The sequence below is a fragment of the Fundulus heteroclitus genome, chromosome 19, assembly GCF_011125445.2.
Source record: "Fundulus heteroclitus isolate FHET01 chromosome 19, MU-UCD_Fhet_4.1, whole genome shotgun sequence".
NCBI lineage: Eukaryota > Metazoa > Chordata > Actinopteri > Cyprinodontiformes > Fundulidae > Fundulus > Fundulus heteroclitus.
The window spans coordinates 328,578-343,371 of NC_046379.1; the positions used below are offsets into that span (position 1 = coordinate 328,578).

Consider the following 14,794-nt stretch of genomic DNA (forward strand, 5'->3'; position numbering starts at 1 on the left):
CAGTGTATCGTCTCTATCAGGAGGACAGAGTAGCTGGACTACACTGCCCTGTTTCTAACATAAGGTCAAAATAAACTTTTATATTGAATTAACTTACTAGCTTTAATGTTGCTAGCGCGTACTCCAGGCTGCCTTACATTAATGCACTTCTAGTTCAGACATTACAGTCAGGCAGTCTGGTAGACAGCTCAGGGGTCCTCAGGTAGTGACACAGTGAACCGTAATGCTCCTAATATCCACTGAGCGGAGCGGCTTCATTGCTAACCAAAGTCATATTTACACATTTTAACTGATTTCTGAGCACATTGCACATAAAATCAGTCAGTAAGAACAACGGTGATCATATATAAGGTGCACTATCAATTCTTGAGAAGATTTATAGATTTTAAGTGCGCCTTATAGTCATGAGTGTGGAGCCACATAACGATGGTTCTCCATCCTGGTCCTGCAGGCTGCAGCTGATTGAGACTCCCTGGGATGCAGAGCTGGACCTAAAGCACCAGGGACTGAGGAGTTCCCTTCCTGAACCAATCACTGGAGCTAACCAGCTTTTAGGCCTCAGAGCGGAACGGATGGAGTCAGACCTTAAAGGTGGGCACAGACAGCTGGTCGAAGGAGGCGGAGCTCTCTTCGCTGGTGGGCGTGTCCAGGTCGAGCGGCCGATGCAGGGAAGACTTGGAGGTCCTCTTATTGGTGGGCTGCTTGACGGACCAGTTGGAAACCTGAGGCAGAGCAGAAAGCGTTACCGGGGGCGACGCTACGGAGACAGACAGGTGTGCAGGGTGGGCGGGGCTACCTGATAGTGGCCCAGGTAGTTCTGGTAGCACGCCATGACGTGGGGCTGGCGTGTGACGGGGCCCGGCTCGGCCGTCCTCTCCGCCTCCACAGAGCTCTCCTCCTCCATGGCCAGGGCCGAGACGAAGGAGGCCTGGGAGGTGTGGGTGGCGAGGGGCTGGGGGGGCAGCGGGGGCAGCAGCGGGGGCGGGGGCAGCGGGCGCGGCTCTGTGATCAGCTCGCCGTTCAGCACGTAGGTGAGGGGACCCTCCACGCTGTGGTAGATGGAGCTGCGGCTGCAGGGAGGAAGAAGGCTGCCGTTACTCCTCAGCTCCTCTGACCCGGTTCCCCCGCTGCTGAGCAGAACCCGTCGCCTTTAACGTGGTTCTGACCCGCCGGTGCCAAGGCAACCCACGCCCAAATCAACGTGGAAAGCATTCAGGGACGGCAAGGCGGCTGCAGAGCCAGAGCAGAATGCATTCTGGGAAACCAGCAGTAAGCCGCTGACCTAACCGCCCGTCCCCATATAAATTAAAGCTAAAAGCTAAAAGGGGTTCAGCCTAATTTAACAATTAAATTCATGACTTTGAGGCGGCGCAGAGTAGGGGTGGGCGATATATCGAGTATACTCAATGAATCTCAAGTTTTCCTCCGCGCGATGGTTAAAATTACTTTATCACAACCATCACGTGTAAATTTTCATGACAAGATTGAGCCGCTGTATTTAATTCACTGAGTTTAGTTTTTCCCACATGCTGTGAACGCATCACTTGCTCTCCAAACCAGAAAGAGTTCTGACGCGTACACACAACAACGAACCCGTGCGCTTGCTTAACGTTGACGAGATAAATCAGAAAATGAGTGAAGAGAAACATCACCGGGTCAATAATCTGGCAGCGGTCCAGATTTCATAAGCAGAAGATTGAACAAAACGCGATAATTTGCAAAACATGTTGTAACACAAAAGGTAGCAGCAGCACATATTTGTTCCACCTAAAACTTCATCCAGTGCAAAATTAAGACTCTGCGTGTCGACCCCCACCCCCCCCCCCCCCCACACACACACACACTGAAGGGAACTTTAATTAAACCAGTCATAAAACTGTTGAAACTGGTGTCTTTTTTTGGAAAATCCCATATGACAGAAAAAAACGTTTGTTTAAAATTTCCCAGCAACGGAAATATTTTTGAGATGCTCTGAATATGTAGCTGCGACTGGTCAGTTTATTTTATAGTCACAATACAAGCTTTTGTTTTTGGGATTGTCACATTTTTATGATACCTTTTATTTCAGGTTTATTTTGTGTCAGATTTTTTCTCGGTGTTCCCTTTTGGCCGCTGGGATATTCTGTTTTTTTTAATGTGACAATATTATAATTTGTGAAAAGCTTCTATGTGCAGCTATGGTAAAACAAAATGGCTAAAATAAACCATTTTATATTATTTTTTATTTTGCAATCAATTTTTCAAACAAAAAAAATGGACACATTAATATGAGATTTTCCAGTGCAACTTTAGACACTATTTGGCCAAAACATTTGTTATTCAAGGTTATGTGAACATATCGTGATATATATTGTGTATCGTGATATAGCCTAAAGATATTAGATGATATTAGATATTAGATTTTCTTCATATCGCCCACCCCTAGCGCAGTTAACGCGGTTAATGTGTTCCAGATCAGCGCTCCACCAGAACATCTTAGAATAACTGCAGAGCAGTCAGAGCGAGGCTTAACTCAAAGTTTCTGCCGTTTCTGAGCAGATAAATCTTTCTGCAGCAGCAACCATCACAGAGGCTTTTATTTTGTAGGAACCTGACGGCCTGAAAGTGACATCACACGGGTCCATTTCCCATGGAGGTACTGACTGCAGAGCCAGGATTTATCCTGGACCCGACCGCCATGATGCGTCGGCCCCTTAGAGGTCAGATGGTTCTGGTTTGGTGTTTCTGGACCTAAAACCCACTTCCTTCAGCAGGTTCCTCACCGTGTGCCATTTATTTATCTCGCTATATCTGGACCTCCCACCAGGAGGCTCCTTGGTACTGGAGCGCTCACGCAGAACCTCCCCACTAAACAGAATAATAAGCTGTCATTAACCTGTAGTGCTGAGGAGCTTTAAGATTTAAACCTCGTTCCAGGTCCAGAACCAGCAAATACACCAGTGAGCTCATCCTTCCTGGCGCCGCCAAATCGGACCCCCAGTCCGGTGACGGGCCCAGCAGGACCCATAAGACATCGGACCCCCGTGAAGCCGAGCGCTCTGCTCCTGGTCTCCTGTAAACCAGCTGCACGGGTTCTAAAAGGTTCTGACAGCTGGGGACCCAGTTATAGAACCGGGCTTTGGTTAGAGAGAGAAACAGAGCTGATCTGGTACCGACATGAAACAGAACCAGGATAAGGACCGCGTCTTCAGAACCTAGCTTAGCTAAAACACCTGAGGGTGAGAAGCTCCAGAACCAGCGCTGGTTCTGACCCACACGCCTGCTGGTTCTGACCCACACGCCCGCTGGTTCTGACCCACACGCCCGCTGGTTCTGACCCACACGGCCGCCCGCTCTGACCCACACGGCCGCCCGCTGGTTCTGGCCCACACGGCCGCTGGTTCTGACCCACACGCCTGCTGGTTCTGACCCACACGCCCGCTGGTTCTGACCCACACGCCTGCTGGTTCTGACCCACACACCTGCTGGTTCTGACCCACACGCCCCCTCTGACCCACACGCCCGCTGGTTCTGACCCACACGCCTGCTGGTTCTGACCCACACGGCCCCTCTGACCCACACGCCCGCTGGTTCTGACCCACACGGCCGCTGGTTCTGACCCGAACGCCCGCTGGTTCTGACCCACACGGCCGCTGGTTCTGACCCACACGCCCGCTGGTTCTGACCCACACGGCCGCTGGTTCTGACCCACACGCCTGCTGGTTCTGACCCACACGGCCGCTGGTTCTGACCCGAACGCCTGCTGGTTCTGACCCACACGGCCGCTCTGACCTGTAGTTCTCCATGCGGTACGGAGGATGCTGCTGCGGCTGCTGCATCTGCTGCCTCCTCTTCTTCTTGCGGCCCGGGTACGTCCCCGGACCCTCGTCGGCGCTGCTGATTGGCTCAAAGTCCTCGGTGGCGGAGAAGTAGGCCTCGCTCTCGGCCACCGACATGCTGGAGTCGGCCGAGCGGTACTGGTGGAAGGTGTTGGAGTCCGCCGACGGCGTGAAGGGGAAGGAGCCGTAGCTGCGGCGCTGGCGGGGGGAGTCCAGCACGTTCTCGTCGCTGCGGGAAACCTCGCTGCTGAACTGGACCCCGGCGGCGAGCGGCGGCGGCGGCTTGTCGGCGAAGACGGCGGCCGACAGGCTCTTGGTGCTGCCCAGCCGGCCCGACTGGACCGACGACTGGCGCTTGAGAGGAGAGCAGAGGGGGGAGCGCACCGAGGCGCGGTCCTGGGAGCTGCTGGGGGAGACGGGGGAGACCTCCGGGACGTCGCCCAGCGCTCTGCAGGGGGGGGGGGGGGGGAGAGTTCAGCATCAGCATCATCATCATCATCATCATTATCAGGATCATCGTCATCATCATCACCGTCAGCATCATCATCATCATCGTTATCATCATTGTTATCATTATCATCATCATCCTCATCAGCATCATCATCATCATCATCATTAACATCATCGGTATCATCATCGTTATCATCATCATCATCATCATCAGCAGCATCCTCATCATCGTTAACATCATTATCATCATCATCATCATCGTTATCATCATCATCATCATCGTTATCATCATCATCATTATCATAATCATCAGCATCATCATCATCGTTATCATCATCATCATCATTATCATCATCATCATCGTTATCATCATTATCATCATCATCAGCATCATCATCATCATCACCATCATCATTATCATCATTATCATCATCATCATCGTTATTATCATCATCGTTATTATCATCACCATCATCATCATCATCATCATCATCATCATCATCAGGATCATCATCATCATCAGCAGAACCACCGTTCCTCACCCACTTCTAATCAGCAGACACGTCTCCTGCTGCGGGTCAGGAAGGACCAACAGCTGCTGACTTTCTGTCTAACTTGTAGGGCTGGGCGATAAATCGATTTAATCGATTAATTCGAATTTACAATTCTTTAAGATTTCATTTTTGGAAAATCTGGATTTTATTTTGCCACTACACTCATTGGGTTTCCATGAAGAGAACAGCATGTGATGCTGAATATAAGTTTAGGCAAAATCTATTGTCAAAATATTGTTAAGTGGAAACTTTTTTTTTACCATAATACAAGGTACTTCATTTACTTATTTACTTCTTTTTAACTTAGTTTGAAGTTCACAAGTGCAGTGAAGCCTGTTCTTAGCTCAATGTGTAAAACCACTAGCAGCAAATGTTTTGTTATATTTTCATTGTTTATAATGACACGGCTGCCATCTTGTTTCACAGCTTGTTTTTAGTTGCACTTTGAATTCAGGTCAACTCCCTGACGAAACGCTTGACATAAAAAGCAAGGTTTTAAAATAATTTCTTTAATTTCTTTTTATGAAACAAAAAGGAGGAAAAAAATCGATTAATCGGATTTGGTATGAAAAAAATCGGAAATTTATTTTTTAATTCATATCGCCCAGCCCTACAAACTTGCTGTCTAATTTTAGGCCCGGTGATGATGTCACGGCTCCGCCCACGCCAACGGTTCTGCTGCAGGAGGGACCGGTTCTGTTCCCTCCACATGGAGGACGTCCCTCAGCTACAGACCTGATCCAGTAGGACCGGTTCCGTCAGCAGGAACGGACCCAGAACGTCTGACCCAAAGCGCTGGCTTTAAAAGTGTTGGCTATATTAATCCTTTACCATCTTATACACTTCTAGGCTTGTTGAGCTCGTGAAATGTGCTCATCTGAGCCTTGGAGAGAAGAAGTAAAGGAGCAGGAGGTTCTAGCCAGAACCAGTTTGACTGATTAGGATCAGGAGACAGTGGACAGGAAGCCCAGATCAGGAGTTGATTGTCTCTTATCTCAGACTCAGTATCTTGTGTTAATGTAACCTAAATAAAAGAAGCCTGCCAGGGGAAGAACCTGCAGAGTTGAGCAGAGACCTCGGTGTACTGAAGCTCTCTCCCCTTCTGCAAAAGCCTGTGAAACTTATACTATTAAGTATAAGTTTGGTCTTTCTCTTTAGAAGTTAGGAGGTTAAAATAAACGCAGCAAAAAGGCAGTTCAGGCTGGTTTAAAGTGCAGCGGTGAGGAAAGATGGTTCTGGGTGTAAATATCTGGACGCTGGCACTCACTCGGCGTGGCTCCGGCCGTTGACGGCGAAGCTGCGCTCCTCGTGGCCGGGCGAGGGCGAGTCCCGCTCTGCGGCCAGCAGGGGCAGGGCGGCGCTGGAGGAGCTGTTCTCCTCGGAGGAGGAGGCGGGGCTGTGGGAGCGCTGAGGCACCTGCAGACTGAGGAGCTGCTGGCCGCGGCGCTCTGGGAGCTCGGGGGGGAGGCAGGGAGAGTGCGTGTCCCTTTTCAGCCCGACCACCTTTCCTGGGAGAACGAGAAATCAGAGCAGCCAGAATGAGCGAGCCGCATCTAGAACCCATCATCTGTTCAACCTTTACAATAAATGCAACCCTGTTTAATATTTAAAGAGTAACTAGCACCAAAAATCTACTGTATAAACTGGGCCTCAAGGTGCTACTTTACTGTTACTGTGCACGTTTGTCACATTCTTATGCAAACTTGTTCAGTTCTGCAGTATCTGTCTTAAAGCTGCCTCAGTGCTGCCCTCTGTGGTGCAACGGGGGCGACTGCAGCTGAACGGGCACACTGCAAAAAGAACTAAAAAGAAGTAAAATGTTCTTGAAATTAATGTATTTGTCCTTGATTTGAGCAGGTAAATAAGATTATATGCCGATGGAATTTGTATTTTTACCCCTAAAATAAGATAATTAGATATACTTTACTTGAAATAAGATGATGGAGATGAATTGTGCCTATTTTAAGTGCAAAAATCTTATTCCATTGGCAAATCATCTTATTTACCTGCTCAAATCAAGGACAAATTATCTAATTTCAAGAAATAATTTCTTATTTCTAAAAATAGTTCTATTTTTGCAGTGCAGTTCCTGGGTGGAACCAGCAGGTGTAGCTGTGCCGCTCCATGAGGTCGCTTTCCCTCACCCTGACCGCAGCAACGAGCCGATTAAAACGCCGCCGCTCATCGGTTTGGTGGGAATGTGTCGGGCCAGAGTCACGCCTTTACATGGCGCTGAGTTTTAATTATAATCATTATTAAAGAAGGACTACTGGTGAGTTTAGAAGAGACAGCGATGACTAAAAGCTGGAACTTGCTAACATCTAACTCTCTCCTGGTGCATCTGATGAGCAACAGAGGCTCTCTGGTTTATTAACGTCGATCTCTCCTCAGTCCTACCGTCCACTTTAGGCGTCTCCTTGGTCATGATCCACTCGGCGGGCTGCAGCAGCGACTGGCCGTAGCACATGTCCGCCTCGGCGCTGGAGGCAGACGAGGAGGAAGGCGTCAGCTCCTCCAGCTTGAAGAAGTCCAGACCCATGTTGGTTCCTCCGAAGAACCTGCAGCCTCCCAGGCAGCCGCAGCGGTTCCTGCCTCGTTTGTTTCTAACGCTGGCGTCTTCAGGCCACAGGAACCAGAGCCTGGGGGGGGGGAGGTGCTGGTTAGAGAGCTGCAGGTAATCCCTGCACAGACTCAACACCAGGGGTGTCAAACATACGGCCCGCTGGCTAAATGCATTATCATTATTAAAAAAAAAAAAAATTATATATTTTTTTCAGTGTCCTGTCTGGCAATGTGGCAATAAGAATTGTTGTCTTAATGCCAAAAAGAGCTCATTAGATTTGACTTTCACAAGTGGAGTAGTACTGCTTTTGCCATAGTGCTCCATTTGATTTATGAATGTGAATAGTTTTATTATGATTCATGCGGGGAATATCTCAAATGATATGGACACTACAATGGGAAAGTAGGAAAGGACAGGAAGAACAAGAAAAAAAAGAAAAGGTGAAAGAAAGAGGAGATAAAAGGAAGAGAATGATAAAACAATTATTGAAAAAAACATGTACTTCGTTTAATTGAAAATCTGCAGTTCCTATATTGTCCACGAGGGGCGCTGTGTTTTAATTAGCAGATGGTAGCACTGAGCTTCAGATGTGGAATATTGATTTTAAATAATTTCTTAATTTTTATCTGTTTGATGTATTTTGTCATCTAGAACAGTGTTCCAAAAAATGTGAATAAATGTTTTTCAACATTGTATAATCACTGTGATCAGTTCTTATGCATAATGCACTTAAGTAAATGTTTAAGTGAGTAAAAGTATTGTTGAAATTGCACATACTTTTCTTAAAAACGCTGAGGTTATTTATAATATATTGTTTAAAAGTGAAATTAATTTAATATAAAAATCAACAACAAGTCCACTTTTATTAGTTATATTTAATGTTGCGATGAGTTTACTAGTGTGGCCCTCTTGAGATCACATTAAGCTGAATGCGGCCCCTAAACCAAAATGAGTTTGACACCCCTGCTCAACACCTTTAACATTAATCACACAGGGAAAGTAAATGCACCCCCGCTGGAAAGAATCAGCAGCAGCTTAGTCTGCTTGCTGCTCGCTGTGGTGGTCCAGTCAAAGTCTGGAGCTCAACTGGACCAGAACCATGCTGAGAACTGCAGCAGAGTTACTGCTGCTGCACCATCTACAGCCACGAGAAGCTGTGGGACCAATTAGGAGCAGCAAAGCTGGAAACACTGCAAAAACAGAACTAAAAATAAGTAAAATCTTCTTGAAATTAGTGTATTTGTCCTTGATTTCAGCAGGTAAATAAGATTATTTGCCAATGGAATGAGTATTTTTACCCCTAAAATAAGATAATTAGATATAATGCAGTTAAAATAAGATGATGGAGATGAGTTCTTCCTATTTTAAGTGCAAAAATCTTATTCCACTGGCAGATTATCTTATTTACCTGCTCAGATAAAGGACAAATACTCTAATTTCAAGAAGATTTTAGATTTTAGTTGTGTTTTTGCAGTGTGGCGCCGTTAGCAGGAGCTCAGGCTGTAAATATGAGCTGATTCTGCAGCATCTGAAGCAAACGTGGATCCTGGGCTGAATCCCAGCAGCTGAACACGCTTCACCTTTTGGTCTGGCCGTCATGCAGCTCCAGGAACTTCCTCTGGACTTCACATTTGGCCGGGTGGTCGGCGGCCAGGGCCACGTCCGCCGTGATGAGGTTCAGGTTGACCGAACCGGCCTCCAGCCAGACGGAGCGTCGCAGCAGGGGCGGCTGACCCTGCGCGGCCAGCTGCAGGCGCGCCGCCTCGCCCAGCTGCTGCTGCTGCTCGATGTACTGCCGCAGGTTGACGTCCTGCACCACGGCGCTGATGCCCTCCCCCACCGCCTGGTTGTGCAGGTTGCAGTTGGCCACGCGGACCACGCCCGTCTGGAGAGAACAAGGCCGTCATTCCTCTGAGTCCGGGCTCAGCGAGCGCCAGGTGGCGGCTGCTGATTACCTTGACGCTGGCGGCGCAGCCGTGCTCCACCACGAAGAGGTCGACGCCGTCCATGGCCAGCCGGGTCATGGTGTACTTCAGCTCCTCGGACGTGCGGCAGTGACCGGGCAGGCAGCTCATCTGGAAGAGCACCAAGGTTCAGCGGTTTTTACTCTGAGGGCACGTCCCCGCTGACGTCTGAGCGGCTAACCGCGCTCTGCGGCAGCGGCTCTGCGGCGGCGGCTCTGCGGCGGCGGCGCTACCTTGGCTTCACAGACGCGGCGGTCGACCCCGTGCTGGCAGACGATGGAGGGCTTGGGCTGCTCCAGCTGGAACTCCCTGGAAACCACGTGGAAGACGAAGGTCTCGGCCCACTCGATCATGCCGGCCAGCTGTTGGCGGCGGACGCACAGAGACAAGCGTGAGCAGAGAGCGGCGCGGCGGCGTCACGCCTCCTTCACCTGAGCCACGCACCTGAGGAACGGTGACCCGGCCGGTGAGCGCGCCGGCCTGCATGTCGATGAGCCAGGCGTACTCCAGCGTGTCGCTGACCAGAGGCAGGCCCTGGGCGGAGAACATGGCGTGGGCCCTCATCTGCAGCCCCGACAGGCTCAGGTGGCCGTCTCTCAGCATGCCGTCCGCCGTGGGCCGCTGGGCAGGAAGGGAGCATGATTTATTTATTTATTTAACCTTTATTTAACCAGGACGTCCCTTGAGATTAAGATCTATTTATCGAGGGAGACCCGGCCAAGACGGCACAGCAGTTAAAATACAAACAGAAGTACAACATAGATAAAATCTCACATAGAGGAAAAGACAGGTCACATTTTTCAATTACATGACATTTTAACATGGCTTTAAATTCATTCAATGGGATTAGATCATTTAAATGGAGCAAGTTTTATAAATTATTCCAACACCATGGAGCAAAGTAAGAGAAAGATTTCTTCCCCAGCTCAGTAAAAACCATTGGAACCTGGTAAGAGCGCCACCTGGTGGAACGGAGATGAAAGTGACTGGAATTTAGCTTCAGGAGATTAGATAAATATGCCGGCAGTTTACCCAAAAGAAAATATACAAATGAAGACTTAGTGATGGCCAGCCTAGCAGTTCATACAGCGTACAATGATGAGTACGGGAATAAGAGTTAGTTAAGAAGCGCAGAGCACTATGGTACACAGAATCTAACAGGTGGAGAGAACTAGAGGCAGCATGCATGTAGACAACATCACCAAAGTCTAAAACACTTAAAAAGGTAGCCTGCACAAGTGTTTTTCTGGCTGACATGTTAAAACAGGTTTTATTTCTAAAATAAAACCCCAGCCGTAGTTTCAGCTTTTTTTACAAGTTTCTCAACATGAACTTTCTCAGCACCAGAACCCAGAGCGCCACGGTGAGCTCCCTCTGCACAGTTCTGCCCGGTAACAGGAGCAGGAACCTTCTGCACGACGCAGAAAACCAGCTACTGGTTAAACAAATGGGCTTTATTTGATAAAAAGCCGTGGCGTCATTAACTGACAGGGGGAACGTCTCCATCTCCAGATATTTACACTCAATCAGGACAAACTGAGGCTTAAATAACCAGAGATCTTCACCCTGAACCCTGGAAATGAAGCTTTCAGGTCAGATTAAACGTCCTGATGCTCTATTGGACTCTAGTCTGACTTTATTTAACCTTAAATCAGAAATATTAAGCAGTTCTCTCTCCATGCTATGCAGACATGCAGCATATTAGTGAAAGCAACGCCTCTACAGTCCCTCCACCTTCCAGCTGCCTGGATGCTGCTGAGCAGGAAGAGACTCAGGTTGCCGGTTAAAGTCCCATCTACGTCCTCTAACTCAGCAGAGACTGCAGCACAACGAGCTGAGAGGGTTAAAGCAACATTAATTACAGACACAAAGCATGAAAATAAAACATTATGGTGTCAGAACCCTCAGAAGAATCCCTTGACCAGCTGAACAGAAGCTTTGGGCCATAAAGCTCCTTAACGTTTATTAAAACTAATCCCACACGTCTGGCTCTGATTTATTGCTAGTTCAGGTTGATGGTTCCACCGCCCTGCAGCAGGAAGGTCCCGGGTTTGAATCCTGGGCTGCATGGTCTCCCTGTGCATGCCTGGTTCTCCCCGGGTACCCCTCACCCTGACTGTTAGGTCAGAGGAAGTGTGCCAGGATGATCTGATTACCTAATTACCTTTAATTAGTCCTGGTCTCATTAACGCTGGTCTGACCTCTACCTGTCTGTCCTCTACCTGTCTGACCTCTACCTGTCTGTCCTCTACCTGTCTGACATCTACCTGTCTGTCCTCCACCTGTCTGACATCTACCTGTTTGACATCTACCTGTCTGACATCTACCTGTCTGTCCTCTACCTGTCTGACATCTACCTGTTTGACATCTACCTGTCTGACATCTACCTGTTTGACATCTACCTGTCTGACCTCTACCTGTCTGACCTCTACCTGTCTGTCCTCTACCTGTCTGTCCTCCACCTGTCTGACCTCTACCTGTCTGACATCTACCTGTTTGACATCTACCTGTCTGTCCTCCACCTGTCTGTCCTCCACCTGTCTGACCTCTACCTGTCTGACATCTACCTGTTTGACATCTACCTGTCTGTCCTCCACCTGTCTGACATCTACCTGTTTGACATCTACCTGTCTGACATCTACCTGTTTGACATCTACCTGTCTGACATCTACCTGTTTGACATCTACCTGTCTGACATCTACCTGTCTGACATCTACCTGTCTGACATCTACCTGTCTGACATCTACCTGTCTGACCTCTACCTGTCTGACCTCTACCTGTCTGTCCTCTACCTGTCTGTCCTCTACCTGCCTGACCTCTACCTGTCTGTCCTCTACCTGTCTGACATCTACCTGTCTGTCCTCTACCTGTCTGTCCTCTACCTGTCTGTCCTCTACCTGTCTGACCTCTACCTGTCTGACCTCTACCTGTCTGTCCTCTACCTGTCTGTCCTCCACCTGTCTGTCCTCCACCTGTCTGTCCTCCACCTGTCTGACCTCTACCTGTCTGACCTCTACCTGTCTGACCTCTACCTGTCTGTCCTCTACCTGCCTGACCTCTACCTGTCTGTCCTCTACCTGTCTGTCCTCTACCTGTCTGTCCTCCACCTGTCTGTCCTCCACCTGTCTGTCCTCCACCTGTCTGACCTCTACCTGTCTGACCTCTACCTGTCTGACCTCTACCTGTCTGTCCTCTACCTGCCTGACCTCTACCTGCCTGACCTCTACCTGTCTGTCCTCTACCTGTCTGACCTCTACCTGTCTGACCTCTACCTGTCTGTCCTCTACCTGCCTGACCTCTACCTGTCTGTCCTCTACCTGTCTGACATCTACCTGTCTGTCCTCTACCTGTCTGACATCTACCTGTCTGACCTCTACCTGTCTGACCTCTACCTGTCTGACCTCTACCTGTCTGACCTCTACCTGTCTGACCTCTACCTGTCTGACCTCTACCTGTGTGACCTCTACCTGTCTGACCTCTACCTGTGTGACCTCTACCTGTCTGACCTCTACCTGTCTGACCTCTACCTGTCTGACCTCTACCTGTCTGACCTCTACCTGTCTGACCTCTACCTGTGTGACCTCTACCTGTCTGACCTCTACCCGTCTGACCTCCACCTGTCTGACCTCTACCTGTCTGTCCTCTACCTGTCTGACCTCTACCTGTCTGACCTCCACCTGTCTGACCTCCACCTGTCTGTCCTCTACCTGTCTGTCCTCTACCTGTCTGTCCTCCACCTGTCTGACCTTTAGCGGCTGCATACCTGGTAGTTGTCGCTGACGAAGATGTGGATGGGCGACAGGATCATCTGCAGCATGGTCTCCTTGTAGCCCTTCTTCATCTCGAAGCAGAGCCGCTCCAGGAAGCCGGACGGCCCTTCAGGCCCTTCGCTGCTGCAGTGCTGGAAGAAGCGAGCGTTGAAGGGACTCCCTGCCATCAACAATCACAGCTAGCATACGGCTAAAGATGGAGTCTCACCACGGGCAGCCGGCCGTGGACCTTGTAGAGGTTGACGAGGACGGTGATGTCCCAGGGCCGCAGGTCCAGAGGATGGGTGTCTGAGGCGTCCTTCTGCTCGCCGTCCTCCATCCAGCCCAGGCCTGAGGACGTGGCGGTGGACAGCACGGGGCTGGACACGGCCTCCTCGAAGTCCGTGTACATGTCGTCTTCCCCAAAGTAGTTTTCCTGCGGGGGGCCAGACACACGGGGTCAGGAAGGAGGAGATGACCAGCGGACGGCTGTCAGAGCGCGGCGCACCTTGATGGCGACCAGCGCCCGCAGCATGGGCCCGTAGAGCAGGATCTGGGAGTCAGGAGACATCTCCATCTCCACGTGGAGCCGGTCCGGCGGCAGCTCCGACGGGTCGGCGGGGGCCCGGCTGGGAGCGGCGGGGCGGGTGTAGCGCGGCGCCGAGCTCTGCTCCGGCGGCCGCAGGGCCGACAGCATGGACTCCTCCATCTCAGAGACTGTGGGGGGGGGCAGAGGTTAGCGGGGCGGGCAGGGAGCGGCGTCTCTACGGCCCCACCGCAACACTTACACGACTGCTTGAGCTGCTCGTCGGCCTTCTGGGGGTAGATGGGGTGCCAGGTGTAGTCGATGATGAGCAGGAAGTTTGGCACGCTCCAGCAGTCCACCCAGCCGGCTCTGGAGGAGGAAGAGCAGACGCTGAGGGTTACTACGCCTGGGAGGCTTCACCGCCATGCTCCTCTGCTGCAGGCCGCGCTCAGGAGGAGGAACCAGGAGGAACCAGGACTAGAGGTCTGCACGGGCCTAAAATTTCAGGCCCTAACCCGACCCGGCCCGACATTAAGGAGCCCGAACCCGAGCCCGACTAAAAGGGTCCGCTATTTAGACATGACTGTTTCCCGACTCTTCGGTCGCGTAATAGTTTCTCAGAAAGCCGACTCGAACAATTAAACAAATAATACTTTTAACACACTTTTAACCCTTGCAAAGACAAGCGTTTATGTATTTAATTAGACCTCAATGTCAAAAAACGGGATGTCATTGTGACAGCCAGGATATATTACATCGGTAAATCTATGCGCCACGGGAGTAGATAAATGAGCAGCACACATGATAATAATAATAATAATAATAATAATAATAATAATAATAATAATAATAATAATACACATGAGCTCCTTGTTAGCTATGAGGTGAAGTGCTCCCATAAAGAGATTTTCCCTCCCGTATTGGGAATTTTCAATAGCTCACCTCTGGCTAGCTGGCTTTTCAGTTTGTCCATCTTTATTGACTGACCGGAACAGAAGTACGGAGCCCTAGAGGGGTCATCGCAAAATGTTTTGCATGTTGAGAGAATGTGCGCTCGTTTTACTACATTGTGACGTGCTGCGTAGCGTCTGCTTCCAAAAAAAAAAGAGAAATAAAAAGCTGTGCGCGTGAATGTTTTTCTGACCTGACTGAAAAATCATAAATACATAA

At 49.7% G+C, this 14,794-nt stretch overlaps 1 protein-coding gene across 4 annotated transcripts in view; it reads right to left on the reverse strand.

Annotated features, from left to right (window-relative positions):
• The window catches only part of kiaa1109 (KIAA1109 ortholog), a 77,369-nt gene that overhangs the window by 49,417 nt on the left and 13,158 nt on the right, over positions 1-14,794 (reverse strand). For all 4 annotated transcript variants that reach the window (XM_036150570.1, XM_036150572.1, XM_036150571.1 and 1 more), the window contains exons 18-30: positions 13,887-13,993; positions 13,607-13,815; positions 13,328-13,534; positions 13,113-13,250; positions 9,794-9,970; positions 9,583-9,711; positions 9,341-9,460; positions 8,966-9,270; positions 7,220-7,461; positions 6,090-6,330; positions 3,772-4,266; positions 797-1,070; positions 585-722 (exon numbers count right to left, since the gene is read on the reverse strand). In XM_036150570.1, the coding sequence (XP_036006463.1) occupies positions 585-722; positions 797-1,070; positions 3,772-4,266; positions 6,090-6,330; positions 7,220-7,461; positions 8,966-9,270; positions 9,341-9,460; positions 9,583-9,711; positions 9,794-9,970; positions 13,113-13,250; positions 13,328-13,534; positions 13,607-13,815; positions 13,887-13,993 (2,782 nt within the window). The remainder of the gene's footprint in view (positions 1-584; positions 723-796; positions 1,071-3,771; positions 4,267-6,089; positions 6,331-7,219; positions 7,462-8,965; positions 9,271-9,340; positions 9,461-9,582; positions 9,712-9,793; positions 9,971-13,112; positions 13,251-13,327; positions 13,535-13,606; positions 13,816-13,886; positions 13,994-14,794) is intronic.